Source organism: Chinchilla lanigera, unplaced genomic scaffold (genome assembly GCF_000276665.1).
Source record: "Chinchilla lanigera isolate Chin_1 unplaced genomic scaffold, ChiLan1.0 scaffold00075, whole genome shotgun sequence".
NCBI lineage: Eukaryota > Metazoa > Chordata > Mammalia > Rodentia > Chinchillidae > Chinchilla > Chinchilla lanigera.
The window spans coordinates 1319040-1334658 of record NW_004955476.1 but is presented as its reverse complement, the minus strand read 5'-3'; the positions used below and the strand labels follow the sequence as shown (position 1 = coordinate 1334658).

The window sequence follows — 15619 nt, the reverse complement described above, 5'->3', positions numbered from 1 at the left end:
AACATAGGTTTTGGCTTTTAAATAGCGTTGTAATCTCAAGTTATTTTGCTTTTCAAATTTAACATTGCTACTGTGAGCTTTTCCATGTTACCATGAGGGCTTGAGATTTTCACAGAATGCATACTTTTCCATGAAGTGAATGTCATAATTTACTGTTGTTTCAATGATTGTTCAGAATACTGTTAAGTCATTTCACTTTAGTAACAATGAACCCATTAATAAACATTTCTGTGTAAATTTATCTACATGCTAGAACTAAATGAACGTGAATAGCTTCACATTAGCCAAGATACTAAAACAATATACGAAAATTATTAGAAAGGCCAAATGAACTATAAAGATATTTGAAAAGTGTTCTGTTTCATTCTGCTTAGAAAAGCTTACTCTACCTTTACAGCTAGGAAATACTCAAAATCAGGAAAAGGTCTGAAAAACATTGACTCTCCAAGCCAACAAGGCCTTGCTGATGGGAGGGTACGGACTTATGGCATCTCGCTTTGCATCCATACAGCAGCCAGAATTCACTTTTCATTGCCTCACTCTGCACTAAGAGGTGCGCTAAACACCAGAATTGATTTAACCTGTCACCCTTACAAGCTTGGAAAGTGGCAAGCTAGTAAGCATTTTCAGCATTATGATCTGTTGTAATTATTCAGCTCTGCCATGGTGGTACCAAAAGAGATACAGAAAATATGTAAGCAAACAAATGTGGCTGTGTTCCAGTAACATTTTATTTACCAAATCACGCCGTGGGGTGGCTTTGGCTATAGGGCCGTAGTTTGCCAGTCCTGTAATAAAATGCTTGACCTTTTCATCACAAGCTTGTCTTTCTGAAGGAATGAGATAGCAAGTAGAGATTAAATTTGTAAACTATGACTTTCGATGTTTTATTTTGGTACAGAGAAAAATCTGAATACCTGGATGTTTTGGTTGTACATAAAGCTCTAACTCGTAATGCCAGGCATGGCCAAAAGGAGCTAAGTGGCTATGCAGCTGGCCTGACACCGTCTTTTCTCCTGATGTCCTTCTGACAGTCTGCTCGACTCCTCTGAGAGCATGCTTGCTGAGGCTCCCCGGGCCCATCTCTGATCAGTAACTTCACAAACCCGACATTTAGTTACTGTGCTCCTTTGAGAACATGGGACACAGGACACAGGCGGGGCACAATGACTAATCTACATTAAGCAATAAGAAACTAATTCCTCTGTAGGATCAAGACACTCACCCTTGACCACCCCTCAGAGGGACTGCTTCACAGTTAAACTCCCACGCAGCGGCCTCATTTTATACTGCTGTACAGCGGCAGCAGCTATTTCTTGAACAGCTTTGTGCAGTGTATACTCCGTTGGGTTCTGTTTTCTTGGAACATTTCTCTCCGAACGTTCTCTTCACAACACCCTGTTCTACATGCAGGTGACTACCATATATCACAGTCAGATGAACCCCGCATATTTCAGCGTAATAATGGGAACAAAATGTATTTTCTTTATGGAAATAAAGTGAATTGGTATCTGTAAATGCTCATCTGCCCACATGGAAGGACACCGTATTTATCACTGTCAAGGGCTATGGACTATGCATTTTTCACAGCAGTTTATAACAGCAGAAATTCCAATTGAAGAGCTAATGTTTGGATGCTGTTGTTTTCATAAAGTGCTAGGTACACAAATCAGAATGTCCCAGCATGGGAAGTCTCACTTCAAACAACAGATCTCACTATGGCTGGGCCAGAACAAAGTCAAGTCACTGGGTGAAAACCCCATGAACATAAAACAAAGAGGTTTAAGGAGAAATAACTTTTGAGAAATACACTTTTAAATAGTAAGAAATAGTCTTTATTTTGCCACACCACCAACCCCTATTTGGTTTTTGGTCACTTAAAAAATCTACTACATCTTCTTTTATTTATTTATTTTTGGTACCAGGAATCGAACTCAGGACCTTGTGCTTGCCAGGCAGGCACTTGTGCCACTGAGCTATATCCCCAGCCCTACTACATCTTCTTGTGGGTCTTCTTATTTATCATCCTAATCTACTCATATTTGTACAGGAAGTCATTTAAGACAAAACATAAAGTACTTTAAATAAGAAGTCAAGTGTGGTGGCATTTACCTGTAGTCCCGGCTACTTGGGAGGCTGAAACAAGAGGGTCACTGAAGCCCAGGAGTTCAAGGACAGCCTGGGCAACATGGCAAGATCCCATTTCAAAGAAAAAAGTACTTAAACAGCAGGCACTACACATACTTAGGAATGGCCTGAATTTAAGTTCTGGTGAAGACAAATCGAATGGTTTAACTTGGTGGAAACAAATCATGCTCATGAGGGAAGACCAGAGTCTACATAAGGTCCAGATACCATTACATGCAGGCGTTTCCTGGACTTCTGCTAAGTCATTTTCCAAGAAAAACAAAAAGAATTTCTCTTTGATATAGACTCTGTCATTTTTAATACAGTATTCTATTGTAATCTTACCTGCCTTTTTGAGACAGAGTCTCACTATATAGTTCAGACAGGCTTTGAACTCACTGTGCAGCATAGGCTGGCTTCAAACTTGAAGTGATCCTTCTGTCTCAGCCTCCCAAGTGCTGGGATTATAGGTGTGGGCTACCACACCCAGCTCTTGCCTATTCTTGTACTAGGGTGATAATTACTACCTGATGTGGTAGTTGATTCTCACACTGATCAAATGCAAATGCCATGTAGTCTTTAGAAGGGGCCCTTGATGCACAATGATATTTACTGCACATTTCTAGGTGCCAGGCACCCATCTAAACACTTGAAATGTATTAACATGAACCAGCACATTTATGGAAGGAGAAAGGGGTTCAGGAGAGGAAAGTCAATCACACTGCGTTAAGAGTGAGGGTCAGGGCCAAAGCCACATACTGAGCCCAGAGCCCTGTGCTGCTCAACACAATGCTAAGCTGCCCGGTCCATGCTGTATCTTCACAGGGAACCAGCTGGTGCTCTGCACTGTCCACCGCTACTGTTCCCTAAAAGTGACTCCTCTGTTAACACTACATTCTTCTGACTTCACAAAAGGCCTAAGTATGCAGAAATATTTTTTAATGTGAACAGTTATATACATTTTATTGAACGCTTTTCCTTCTGTGTTTCAAACAATCAATGAATGCAAATGACACAACTTGTAGAGTGATACAAGTGTATTATATGTTTAACCTCTGCACACAAATCTCATTGAAAAAAGTAATGTACTAGTAAATAAGTACACATTTATCCTATTCTTTAAAAACTTATATGAAACATAGAGTAAACACATTGAAATTAGGCTCCTGGACAGTTCTAGAAGTCTAGGGCTAAGAAATATTCAGAGAGGGAAGGGTCTACAAGACGGGAACTACAGTGTGCTGGACAGAAGGCTAATGCTTGCTTTCAGCCCCTTACCTGTGTGCTAACCCGTAACACCTTGATACTGCAGCAAATACAACGAAAAATTACTCCTCCAGGGAGGAAATGTTCGGTAAAATGTACTTCCGGTTACTAGGTTAACAAAAATATTGTTTAAAAAGTAATCAATTATTATTGTTTAAAATCTGTAATAAGAAACTTACTAAAAACAAGAAGACAGTCACTGAGTGTAGGCTGAGGTGCATGATTATCAGGGCAGCTACACTCAACAGACTTGCAGTGGGTTAAACCTGGCTGCACAGCCATCGCAAAACATTACTGTGGACCTGCAGGGTCAGTCACCCTGTCCCCAGCACGGCCAGCAGACCCTTCCTGTGCTTCTCTCACCGAGGGGACTTAGGACAGGGTCACCATTAATGGACTCTGGGAAAACCCCCTCCCCTCCCCTGCCCTCCCCTCCTCCTAACAACTGCAAGGAGCTGTGCTATCACGGCTTTCTCACTGGAGACCGTAAGTCTGAGTTGAATTATTCAAGGTCAGCGTCACAATGAGAGAACGAGGATCTTTCTTATTCTTGTGAACTGTGATTTTCCCTTTTAAGGATTCACCTGTAAAAGAAAGGCAAAAAATGTTTTATGAATTCAAGGAAAATAGTCTAGCAGAGAAGAATGACACTAGCAGCTGAAATTACAAGCATCAGTACCATACCCAGTTTAGATTTCAATTTGCGTGTGTGTTGGGGGAGGGGGATGACAGTAGTAGAGATTGAACCCAGACAGAGGCTTTGGATTGAGCTACATTCCCACCGCTTAATTTTTCATTTTGAGACAGCGTCTTGCTAAATCTCAAGCTGCTGAGGTAGAAAGATCACAAGTTAGAGCTGCGCCTCCTGCTTGGAGTTCTAACTTGCGACCCTTCTGCCTCAGCCTCCCAGGGTGCAGCATTACAGGATCAGCCACCACACCCAAAATAGACTTTAATATGGTAGAGCAGTTTTCTGTTTCAGCAATTTTTGAACAAAGTAAGAACCACATGCCAGTTACCACATCCTTGTGAGAGACTGAGCAAGCCCACAGCGGGCAGAGTGCGAGGGGCAGCTGTATTAGCATCTGCATGGGAGGCTGTGGTGGGCAAGTTCTGGCCATAGAGCACACAACAGGATGAACCCCCTCTCAGAGGCCAAGGTCAGGGGTGGAGAAAGGGTGCACCATTAGGGACCTAATCCTCTGTCTGCAGCAGGCGGTGAGGGGTGGGGAAGGCTGGCAGGCAGCAAAAGCAAAGGTTTCCTGAGAATTACCCAGCGAAGCACAGGCTGGGCTCATGTTACGTTCAGCAGGGTGAAGGACTGTCCACATAGTACAGTTAAGGGAGAGAAAACACATAAAGGCATCTAGCAAACCGCACCGAAAGAACTGAAATTTTCAGTTAGGGGAATTTTTTGAAAATTCTATTGTGGCACATAACAAGGCTGCTGGCCTTTAATGTATGGACACAGTAAATAAACAACTCACACAGGTAAAATAATGAGCACAAAAACATTATGTATCTGTCGAAATGTAAAGGCTGATTTCCTAAGAATTTATTTGGCTTCATTTTATTCCAAAATGGAATTCATGTATTTTTCTAATTGCAAACATTTCTCATTTAATTTTTTCATCTATTTGCAAAGTGAATTTAAAAATAAAAGAATAGATTACTCAGCTGTAATTGGTCACCACTCCTTACGTTCATAAAGATATGGCCACACTAACAGATTCAGGATTAGCTTCACAACATGGATGGACAAAGCGACCGACACTCTAAAATGATGCAAAATCGCTGTGAAACTATCCAAGCACTGAGTCAATATGCGTATCACTTAAAAACAAATTTCAACTCCCCCGCTTCAGGGACAATGAATCTGTTCCCATTCCAATATGGCAGGGAAATAACACTACAAAACACAACAAAACCAGCAAATAGCTTTCCGAATACAATGATGCCATTAATAATGTATTCTACGCATCTCTGCAAACAAGATGAGACACATAATTTAATGTAAGATTAAGGAATTCAAAGTAAGAAAGGAAACCCAAGGTGCATTCCATTCAACAAAATATACAATTTTATGTGCAGGTGTGTGTGGACATGTGGCTTTGGCTTTTGTATCTTACTTTTCGGTATTAATGAAATGAAACAACCAGGTGTACCAGGCTCCCCTACAACAGACACGACAAGGGTTAACAGGTGGTTCTACAGACTGCACAGAACTCAGGTTAATCACTAGCTAATACTAATTTACGCTAATATTTACTCAACACTTATCTGTGCTAGGTTCTATCGTACAGCCTCTCAGTGATTTATCTCACTCAGTGCCCACAAAATACCCTCAGGGGTGGGTGTCTCTCCCTTCCTTTACAGACTGTGTCCCATTCTGAGTGAAGCAGGTAATTGTGGCAGCAGCAGGCCTTGAAATGGTGTTTGATTCTCAGTCCGAGCTCCTCAGCTGTGCTCCAGGGCCCCAACTCTCTGGCAAATGATGATCAATAAAGTGTATTTCACAACATGGATGGACAAAGCGACACTCAAGTAAAATGATGAGTAAATATTAGCATAAATTATTATTAGCCAGTGATTAAGTTCTGTGCAGTCTGTAGAACTACCTGTTAACCCTTATCCCCCTGTTGTAGGGCAGCCTGGTACACCTGGTTGTTTTATTTCATTAATATAGAGAAGTAAGATACAAAAGCCAAAGCTTTAAATACACTGCATTGGGAATGTGATCTTTCTTGGTACAGATATTTAGATACCTGTTTATTTAAATATTGTTTTATAGTTATCCTACCATATCTTCAATAAATTGTACTTTTTTTTAAGTGTTAAGGCATTAACCTGGGGGAACACAAGGTCAATATCATCAATAAATCTAATAAAATTTTTAATTTTGAATATGCAGGCAGTATCTGTGCATCTGTTTTTAAACCAACTTTTTTTTACATAGGGTCTTACTATGTAATTCAGGCTGGCCTTGAACTCACTGTGTAGCCCAAGGTGGCCTCAAAATCATGGTGAACCTCCTGCTTCAGCTTTAACCAACACTTTATAACTGGAATTTATACCAATGAGCTTTCCCTAAACTTACCTTTTACTGATACTGAAGCTAGGAGGGATGGCCACTTAAACTGCTACTGTTTTTACAAGATTATGAGAGAGAATAGCAACTTGGATATTAGGGTTAACTTACTGTTACGGAATTACCAGCTGCTGATTTTCACAAGTTAGTGGCTTGATGGTTTCTGTCTTATAAACAGGGTATTTTAGTGTAAGTCACTTAATTTATAAAGTAGTTCATATGTACAAGACGGATAATGTGTATGCGAGATTTAAAAACCATAAAACCACCTCTGCAGACCCAATAGTAGGCCCAGGACCTTATCACAGCACCAACACATCCCTCTTTCCACCAACCTCCAAGGGTAACCATAATTTGGACTTTTTTGTTCCACTGCCTATTCAGAATAGTTTTACTTCATGTAGATTTAGCCTTAAAATCTGTATGTTACTTAACAATATACTGCTTAGTTTTTACATGCTTTAAAAGTTACAAAAAAAACCACTGATTTCGTATCTGCTGTGACACACTACTTATTTCATTCAGTGTTTGTGACACAGACCTGAAACAAGTAGCTACAGTTCACCGTTGTTCGCTACGGTCTAATATTAAACTATAGCAACAGACTGGTATCATTCATTTTCCTCTTCAGTCGTTTGCGGTCTCCCTTATTATAAGTGATGCCAAGTACCAAAGTTTTGTTCAGTGTTGGATGCACACGTGATGGCATATATGGTATCACAGAGGCTAGGGGTGTAGGCTTATGGAGTGCGCACTATGATGTCTGCCCAATGATGAAACTGCCCAACAGCATGCTTCCCAGAACATACCCCTGAGCGACCCATGACTATCTCTTGGCCTTCATATTAAGGAAGTACTATATACTTTTTCTAGGATGTAAAACACTGGATCATAAGGTACACAGATGCTCAAATTACCATTAATGATCACAAATCCTTTAGTAAATGTTGGCATTAACTCATAAAAGGTCTCTACCCTCTGTAGAGAATAGCAAGTTCTGAAAGCAAACATGAGAAAATGCAAAAATAGCAGCATTTAAAGTAAAACCAGCAAAGATACTGCTGACACTATACTACTTTATATAAATTTTGGATGCTCCAAAGCAGTATGACAAGAAATAGTGAAAGTAAGGATAAAATGTTAGGGAGGGGGGAAGAAATTAATTTCAGATAACATTTTCAAAGAGAGTTTCACAAATCTGCAGTCTCCTTTGGATGTTAGCTAAATACTAGTCTGTGCATTGCAGTGTGAAATTATGAAGAAAGTTTTATGTAACTACATTTGTTTTTGTTTTTTATTTTTTTGGTACAGGAATCGAACTCAGGAGAAGATAATCGTATAAAGCAAGATAGTTTTTATAAAATAATGTTAATTCCACTTTGGACAGTAGTGAAGACTTTAAATCTGAATTTTGAATCAGTTCCTTAACATGTAACTTCTTCATAGAAACATGAAATATATTCTACTTTTTACATCCCTATCATCTTCGTTAACATTGTTATTAGAAACGAACCAACTAAACAAGCAAAAAGAGCAAAAGTAAATGAAACACTTTTGTTATCTAGATAAACAAAACCCAGAACCTAGTTATTCTGATGTGCATGTCAGTGATTAGAAGGGGTATTATCTCAAATGTAACACAGTCTAACATGTTTGGTGCGCCTAAGTGATTTCCTTGATGTGTACGAGGTAATGCTGCTAGTGCTTCTTTCAATGTATTTCCTCTAATGGCTGCTATTCTTTCATGAGGTTGCATTTGGAGTGTTTAGAGAAAAAAAACTACATGGGTTTGTTAATTTTCTATTCAATCCTTAGTAAAAGAGTGAAAATGGAAATATTCTATGGTGCTTCCAAAGCAGGTTATCACACTCATTTCACTTTCAAAGAACAGACCTTTGAAGAGCTTATATACTCTTCAGAAATGAAGCCCAAGTCAACATGAACTAGTAATGGGTATCTCCTTTCTGCTTTTTTTTTTTTGCAGTGCTGAAGACTGAAACCATAGTCTTGCTCATGCTAGCTCTATCACGAGCTACACACCCAACCCTAGTAATATTCCTGTGAAATTTTTACAGAAGAAAACAATTTAAGCATCAATATGAAACAAAATTGATTTAATTAAATGGCAGGAAGGGTCACAGTAATAAATACATAATTCACACTGCTAAACTGCTTCAATTGCTGAGGCCTAACTGAAGTGCCAAGGCACTGGCATAACAGCACAACAGATCAGAGTAATTAATCAGTGTCACACAGATAGAAAGTGACTGATGTTGTTAAGTGTGTATATTGTGATGAGAGCTGCAAAGGATACTCTCTGGAGCTGAGCAGTAGTATCCTGTTTTTTATCACTGACAGACAGCGATTAGTATAACACAAAGTAGCTGCAGTTCAATCAAGAACAAAATTGATTCCATTTCCATTCCGTTAGAATGTTTTTCAAAATTAATTTCTTCCAGAGCACTGAAATTTCATTCCCCAGAAAGAGAAAAGAAAAACATAACAAATCATTTTTATCACTACGGCAATTTAGAGTTTAAAAATGAAAGGAAAAAAAACCCCTAATGCTCTTGTACACAAAAGCTTACTATATAAATGAAGGAGAGGTAAATAACCTGATCTTAATTGTATTTTCAAAGCCAAACCACATGAAAATAGAGTGGACTTTTAAGGTGAAAACTACTATATATGCCTATAAAATGAAACTGAACATTATTAGTATTATTTTTTTGAACATTATTTTTAAAGGAAAAAAAAATGCCTTAAATTGAGTAAGTGTTCTCAACTCTGTTAAACCTATAGATTCTGGCAGGCAGGTCCTTCAGTCCCACATACATGTTGGAAATGGCTCAAGTGTTATACACACTTTATTTAGCACTATTTTTAGAAGTAGGCTGTAAATAAAAATCTGACCAAATTAAACTCTTTATAGTTCCATTTTACTCTAGCCAAATACACAGTAGCTGAATTATTTAAGCGAATTCTTTCTCAGTCTGAGAGCTGACAGTAGTGGGCATGCCTGCAATCCCAGCACTCAGAGGCTAAGGCAAGAGGATGGCCTCACAAAGTTAGTTTTCCTCCTTTTAGAAGAGATTGTGTAGATCTGAGGTGCTATGTATTCTTTAAGTTACAGGGAGAATTTGCCAGTGAAACAATCCCTGTGTGGACACTTCTTCTGTGGAAGGCTTCTAACAGTCCAGCTGTCTGGAACCCGCCACACCACTCGTTTAGCTCTTGTCCCTTCCAGTGTTAGGTGTCCAAGGGTCCTCACTGCTACCAGTTATTGTCGCCTCCACTGCACAACTGGTTGGGAACCAGGGCACGAGAAAAGGAAGAAAATAATAGGAAAGAAAAGTGGGTTCCCTAGCTCTCTGCATCTGGGACCCTGTCCCATTCCTCGACCTGGAATGAAGGGCTCTGGAGTTTCCAGTATGCAGCGCTGCTCCACTGTGGACTTCAGGCTGTCTGAGGTCCAGTCCAGGGGATGCCAGAGGAAAACAAAGCACACACCGACAGCCAGTTTGCAGGTACTTTGCATTCTTACGCTCTCCTCCAGCTCATCTGCTGTATTATGTACTTTTCAGGGATCTCAAGTAGCGGCTCTCTGTGCATTCTGGTCTTACAGTTGCATTCCATGGAAGAGATGGGATGGAATATGGAGTGTGCACAATTCACCTTTCCTGGAACTGGAAATTCAATGACTTTATATTTAAGGTGTATTTCCTACAGACAGTATTCAGTTCTTGGTTTTACTTGGTGTATCTCTGCCTTTTAACCGGCATGACCATTCACAATGAATGTAACTATCAACTGTCTAATGTATTATCTTTGCATTTCTATCCATCTGTTCCTTTTCTCCTGTTTTCTTTTGAACTAAACAATTTTTTTTCTTTTGGTCTTTTTGAGACAGGGTCTCACTATGCAGTTCAGGCTGGCCTTGAGTTCATTTTGTAGCCCAGGCTGGTCTCGAACTCGTGCCTCAGCCTCCCAAGTGCTGGGATTACAGGTGTGCGCCATCATGCCCGGCTTGCGCTAAAAAACTTACAGGAATCCACTTTACCCCTCCTTCTAGGTTATTAGCTGTACCTAGTAGGCAGTCCAAAATTTGTTAGCTCTTGTTCTAGGAGGTACAGTGTGTAATTTATTGTAGTTTGCCTTCAAATATTAAATCACTTCATGTATAGCGTAAGAATTTCATGTTTTCATGTTATCTTTTTGTTTTATTGTTTCCACGCATTTTACTCCTCCATATTTTGAAATCCACAATATGTTTGCTTTGTACTTCACTATGCTTTGAAACCCACAATAATGTGTTTTTGCTTTAGTCAGTTATCTTTTAATAAACTAGAAAGAGAATATAAAGTCTTTTCTGTGGGCTCACAATTTACCATTTTTGCCATTTTACATTGCTTTATTCAGATCCGTTTCTGTTCAGTAAAGCTTCTACCTGAGGAACCTACTTTGTACATACCTTGTGTAGTGGATTCACAATTGGTGGTCAATGTATAACCCCCCAGCTGAACTGAGTAAGGTGGTGCTGGGTGTGGGAGGCCCACCTGGGGACTGTTGCCAGCAGCATAACAGGCAGAACTAGAGAAGTCAGGGTGTTGGGAACTGAAAGGCTGTTCAAGCTGGTAGAAGCTGTAAGGAGCTGCTGGTTTTCTTGGAGGAGCTTGTCATGCCTGTTTTCCTGATGAACTTGGCTGTTTTCATCCTCCAAGGAGCTCGGGACCTTGTTGTCATTGAGAATGGCTTTGGTTCACTTTGGGGGAGCTCTAGTCATCATTCTGAGCACTGCCTCCTGGCTCCGGAGGGGAAGAAGGTGCATTGCTGTCTCCTGGAGAAGCTTGTTGCACTGGCTTTCCTGATGGGAACTCAGCTTTCCTGATCATGGGAGGAGCTCAGGACCTCACTGCTGCTGAGGACGGCTGTGGTATCTTTCAGGGGAGCTCTGGTTCTTACTTTGCATGTTGCTTCCTGGTTCCAGTGCAGATTCCTCAGCCTGCTAGCACTGATCCTTCATCCCGCTGGCACAGACTTTCTAGATTCCACCACTGACCTTTGGGCCTTCTCAGTGCAGATCCCTGCAACAGGCCGGCATGAGACACTGTCATGGGCTCAAGGCCTCCAGTTGGATTCATAGGAGGCATTGCTATGGGCTCTAGGTCTTCAGCTGGACTCATGCAGGACATTTCCATGGGATCCAGGCCCTCAGCTGGATTCTTGGTCTATAGTGTGTGGACAGATTTCCTGCACTTTCTTGTATATCATTCTTGTGATGACTAATATACTCTTACAAAATGTGTCCTGCATTACATTGTTCTTCCTTACAATAAAACCCAAACCATGACACCTGGTATTGCCCGTCTGTTCAGTCTCTTCCTTCTGAAAAAGTCTATATAGTTCTTCTACATATAGAATCTAGGTTGACAGTTTCTTTCAGCACTCTGAAAATGTCCTATGATTATCTCCTGACAGTTATGCTAAGGATTATTAGGTAAAGAATAGTTGCAAATTTAAAATTTCACTAGTCATCAAACAATACTTTGTTGTAATTAGGTACGAGAAAATTCTGAGACTCATCAAACTCAAATACTATCTTAAATTTCCCCCTAAGATTAAACCACAAATAGACTAGCACTCTTTATACTGCTAGTAGTAAGATGGCAAAGATCACAATGAAGAAGCACTTTCAATTTCCAGATGCCAACACAAATGCCAGAAGTATACCACACCGAGGCAAAGCAAACACAAGAATGAGGATTTAACCTTTAACTTCAATGCCTAGTGTTCCATTTTTTGGAAGGCCTATAACAATGGAACATAATACAATTTTTTTTCTTTGAATTCCTGTTCCTTGAATTTTGCTAGGTAAAATATAGGAATTTCAAGGCAAAAACTGTAATCTTCGGCATAAATACGTTAAAAATGATTCATTTTTGTTTGCCTCATTTCAGTTTTGCTGTGCTCAAGTTTTCTGGAGACAGAGAAAATGACAGCATCAGGATTTTATTCCCATAAAGGGTACTGTGGCCTCAAAGTGAGAAAATGACAACAAGAGGCAGCTTTTCTCTAAGGGTTTTCCTTGCATCCATTCAATTTAATGTATGCATCAACAGCGAAACCAAAGCTGTCACAATTTTATGAAAGGCAAATCAGGACAGTGACCATCTCAGCTCTAAATGAAACAGTTCAACATAGACAACACCGAAGCCCCTCTGTCACCTGCCCTAATCAGGTCTGCCTTCCTCAGAGGAACCCTCTGTGTGAACTTAGTGGTTATCGTTCTTCAGTGTTGCTCAACTTTTTCTAACTTTATATATGTACAGTTTTTACATTTTAAAACTTCATATAAATGTATCCTGTAAAGTCACTGTGCAAATTTTTTACTCAGTGTTGCTTTTAACATTTATTCTGTTCTGCAGTGCTGCGGACAGTGTTGTTTCTGATAAACACACATACATGTAACTTATCTTCTCTAGTGGTTTTATTCTACTTAGCCACTGTATCTATCCATCTTCTGATGGACACTCAGGTTGTTTCCAATCTTTCATTTCAACAAACTATTATAAAGATTTCTGTACACACTGTGGGAAAGACTGTTTAGAATACAGACTTAGATACTTTCTGGGTTGTAGGGATCCACTTAGACTTAATTTGAAGCATTAAACTATTTTAAGTTACACCAAATAAAACTAACAGCAAAAGGGTATGAAAGTTTCATTTAGCTGTAATATTGCAGCTTTTGCATTGATTGATAAGCTTTACGTACTTTTCTCCCTCCCAGCAAGTTGATGGACAAGAAAGTGTCTCATGGTTCTAGTTATTTAGCTTTTCCCTAATTTAATAGTGTTGTGGTATCTTTTTACTGAAACCTATACATTCAGCACATCTATCCTCCAGAAGGCTTTTGGTAAAAGTAGGATAAGAAGACTTTTATGCAGTAAGAGTTAAAATAATTCCATAATAATTCTAACCTTTGGAGCTGAGTATGTAGGAGAGAACTACAGGTGCTAATAATATAAATGAACCACCAGTGAGGCAAAAACAAAGGACTGTAGAATCCAACCAGCTCTTGAACCCTGTCTAAGATGTGAACAGGTGGCCAGGAGACAGAGGGAATTCTAGACAAATCTATTTTGAACACAGTAACTGACTGAGATTCTCTTTAACTTACAATTCTATTGATGATGTTCCCTTTCAGTCACTTGGGAAATGAAAACATTTTCTTTTGGTTTTATTTGCATCTTATTAGATGATGGTTATTTTATTTACTAATAACATAATACCATAAATGTAGTACTGTGATGTATTAATGTAGAGGAAAATGTTCCTAACTATTTTGTGGTATTTCTGAGCTACGCACTCTATTTCAAGAAGCAGAAGTTAGATTTAAAATTATTTTTTAGAAACGTCTTCAATGATATAGACGGCAAACTCAAAGACACCTTAGCATGTGTTACATTGTTCCAAACACAGTGAACACATAAAATATGGCTGTAAAATGAGTAACTTGTTTATTTACGGTAGGTATACCTTTCCCTTTTTTCCTTACCTGCTTTAACTGAAAATGGCTTTTCTAGTAGAAATACTGTTTGTTTCCAGTGTGTTTTGGTACTCTGGGGTCCCGTAGAGAACATGACCTGCATTGGTAAAGTTCAAAAGTATCTGATGAAGTACAAGATTTTTAATATCATGGTACATTAATCTACTAAATCAAATACAACCTCCAATTGCTTCTAACAGCAAAATGCTTATGATCAAACACCTTGGGGCACAAAAATAGAACATAATGTACTCTGCATAATTAATTCTTATGAATAACTCATGATGAGTAACTCATGATACTTACCCTTTTGCGGCAATTCTTCTCAAAATAGATATCAAAGTAGCCAGCAATTGCCTGTATTTTTTTAAGACAGGGGGAATACAAATGATTATTAAACTGATACAATAATTATTTTATCTTTTAAGACATGGTAAATAGTGTATCATTTCAAAGACCAGATGCTTCTTAAACTTACAGCAGCTCACTCTTTTTCCTAGGAAAGATGTTGTAATAAAAAATGAATATATGTACCAACTCCCCACAAAGAGTTAAAATCATTATACAATGCAAGCATGTACTAATAAAAAATAACTGAAAAAAATGTTACAAGAAAGGTGAAGTAATAGAATTTGAGGGTAACAGGCAAATCAAATAATCAATGCACATTTTATTAGAGAAATGATCAGGCTAGAGAACTGAAGATTAGAGACGAGGGAAAGAGAGAGGTCCAGCTGGTCCTGAGCAGCCCCAGACTCTCCACTGTGAGGCTGACACGGGCCACTGTGGGCCATCAGGACCCCGCTAGGCCTCCAGCCACATTCACTGCAGAATGGACCGCAGGAGTGACCAGCAGAATCATAAACAAGTAAATACAAATGTGGCCTCAAGAAAAGACATTTTGGGGATGGCTTAATGCACAGCAGTTATGGAAACAGATTCTTCTATACAAAGCCAGCTCATTAATTTCTACTGATTTAGTATATCTAATTTTAAAATACTAATAATATTTTTGTGATAGAAGGAATAGAAATAATTTTGAAATGTCAGCTTTTCCCAGAAACAAAAAAAAGAAAAACAAAACCCAAAACTTAAAATAAAACTGATGCTTCAGGTAAAACTCTGAAGTCTAAGGATTACTGTAGTAGTACAAAACAGTCCCCAATGGAAAACAACACACTGAGATGAACATACAATTTTTTTGTTTAAAATTTAAACCATACCTTTTTTTCTTTCACTAATGGGACTAGTTTGACTTAAATGGTTATTAAAAAGGGCCTTAACTTAAGCTTATAAAGTGTTAAAAATAAACACTGATTACTGAAAAAAAATCACTATAAAACATCTGTGCACTCTGCTGCTTTCCTGAAGAATGTAAAGTTTTATTGATCTTGTTGGGTTAATCTGGGTTGAGTTCAAAGCATACTCAGTATTTAAGCTTGACATTTACTATATTTTACCAAAAAGGAAATGAATACTATGCATACCCTTGCCCGATAAAATTATAAAAAATGTGCTAATGAGCTAGATTATCAAATGAAACCATGTAATCAGAACATATTTCTAAAACACCTTTTCTCAATGCGTTTTTA

General features: G+C 38.9%; 1 protein-coding gene across 1 annotated transcript in view; it reads right to left on the bottom strand.

Annotated features, from left to right (window-relative positions):
• Nucleotides 1–3076: 3076 nt before the first annotated feature.
• The window catches only part of Prmt3 (protein arginine methyltransferase 3), a gene marked incomplete in the record, with an annotated part of 109004 nt that continues 96461 nt past the window's right edge, over nt 3077–15619 (bottom strand). Inside the window, 3 exon segments of the mRNA XM_005401723.2 lie at nt 3077–3977; nt 14037–14124; nt 14334–14384. Of these exon segments, the coding sequence (XP_005401780.2) occupies nt 3868–3977; nt 14037–14124; nt 14334–14384 (249 nt within the window).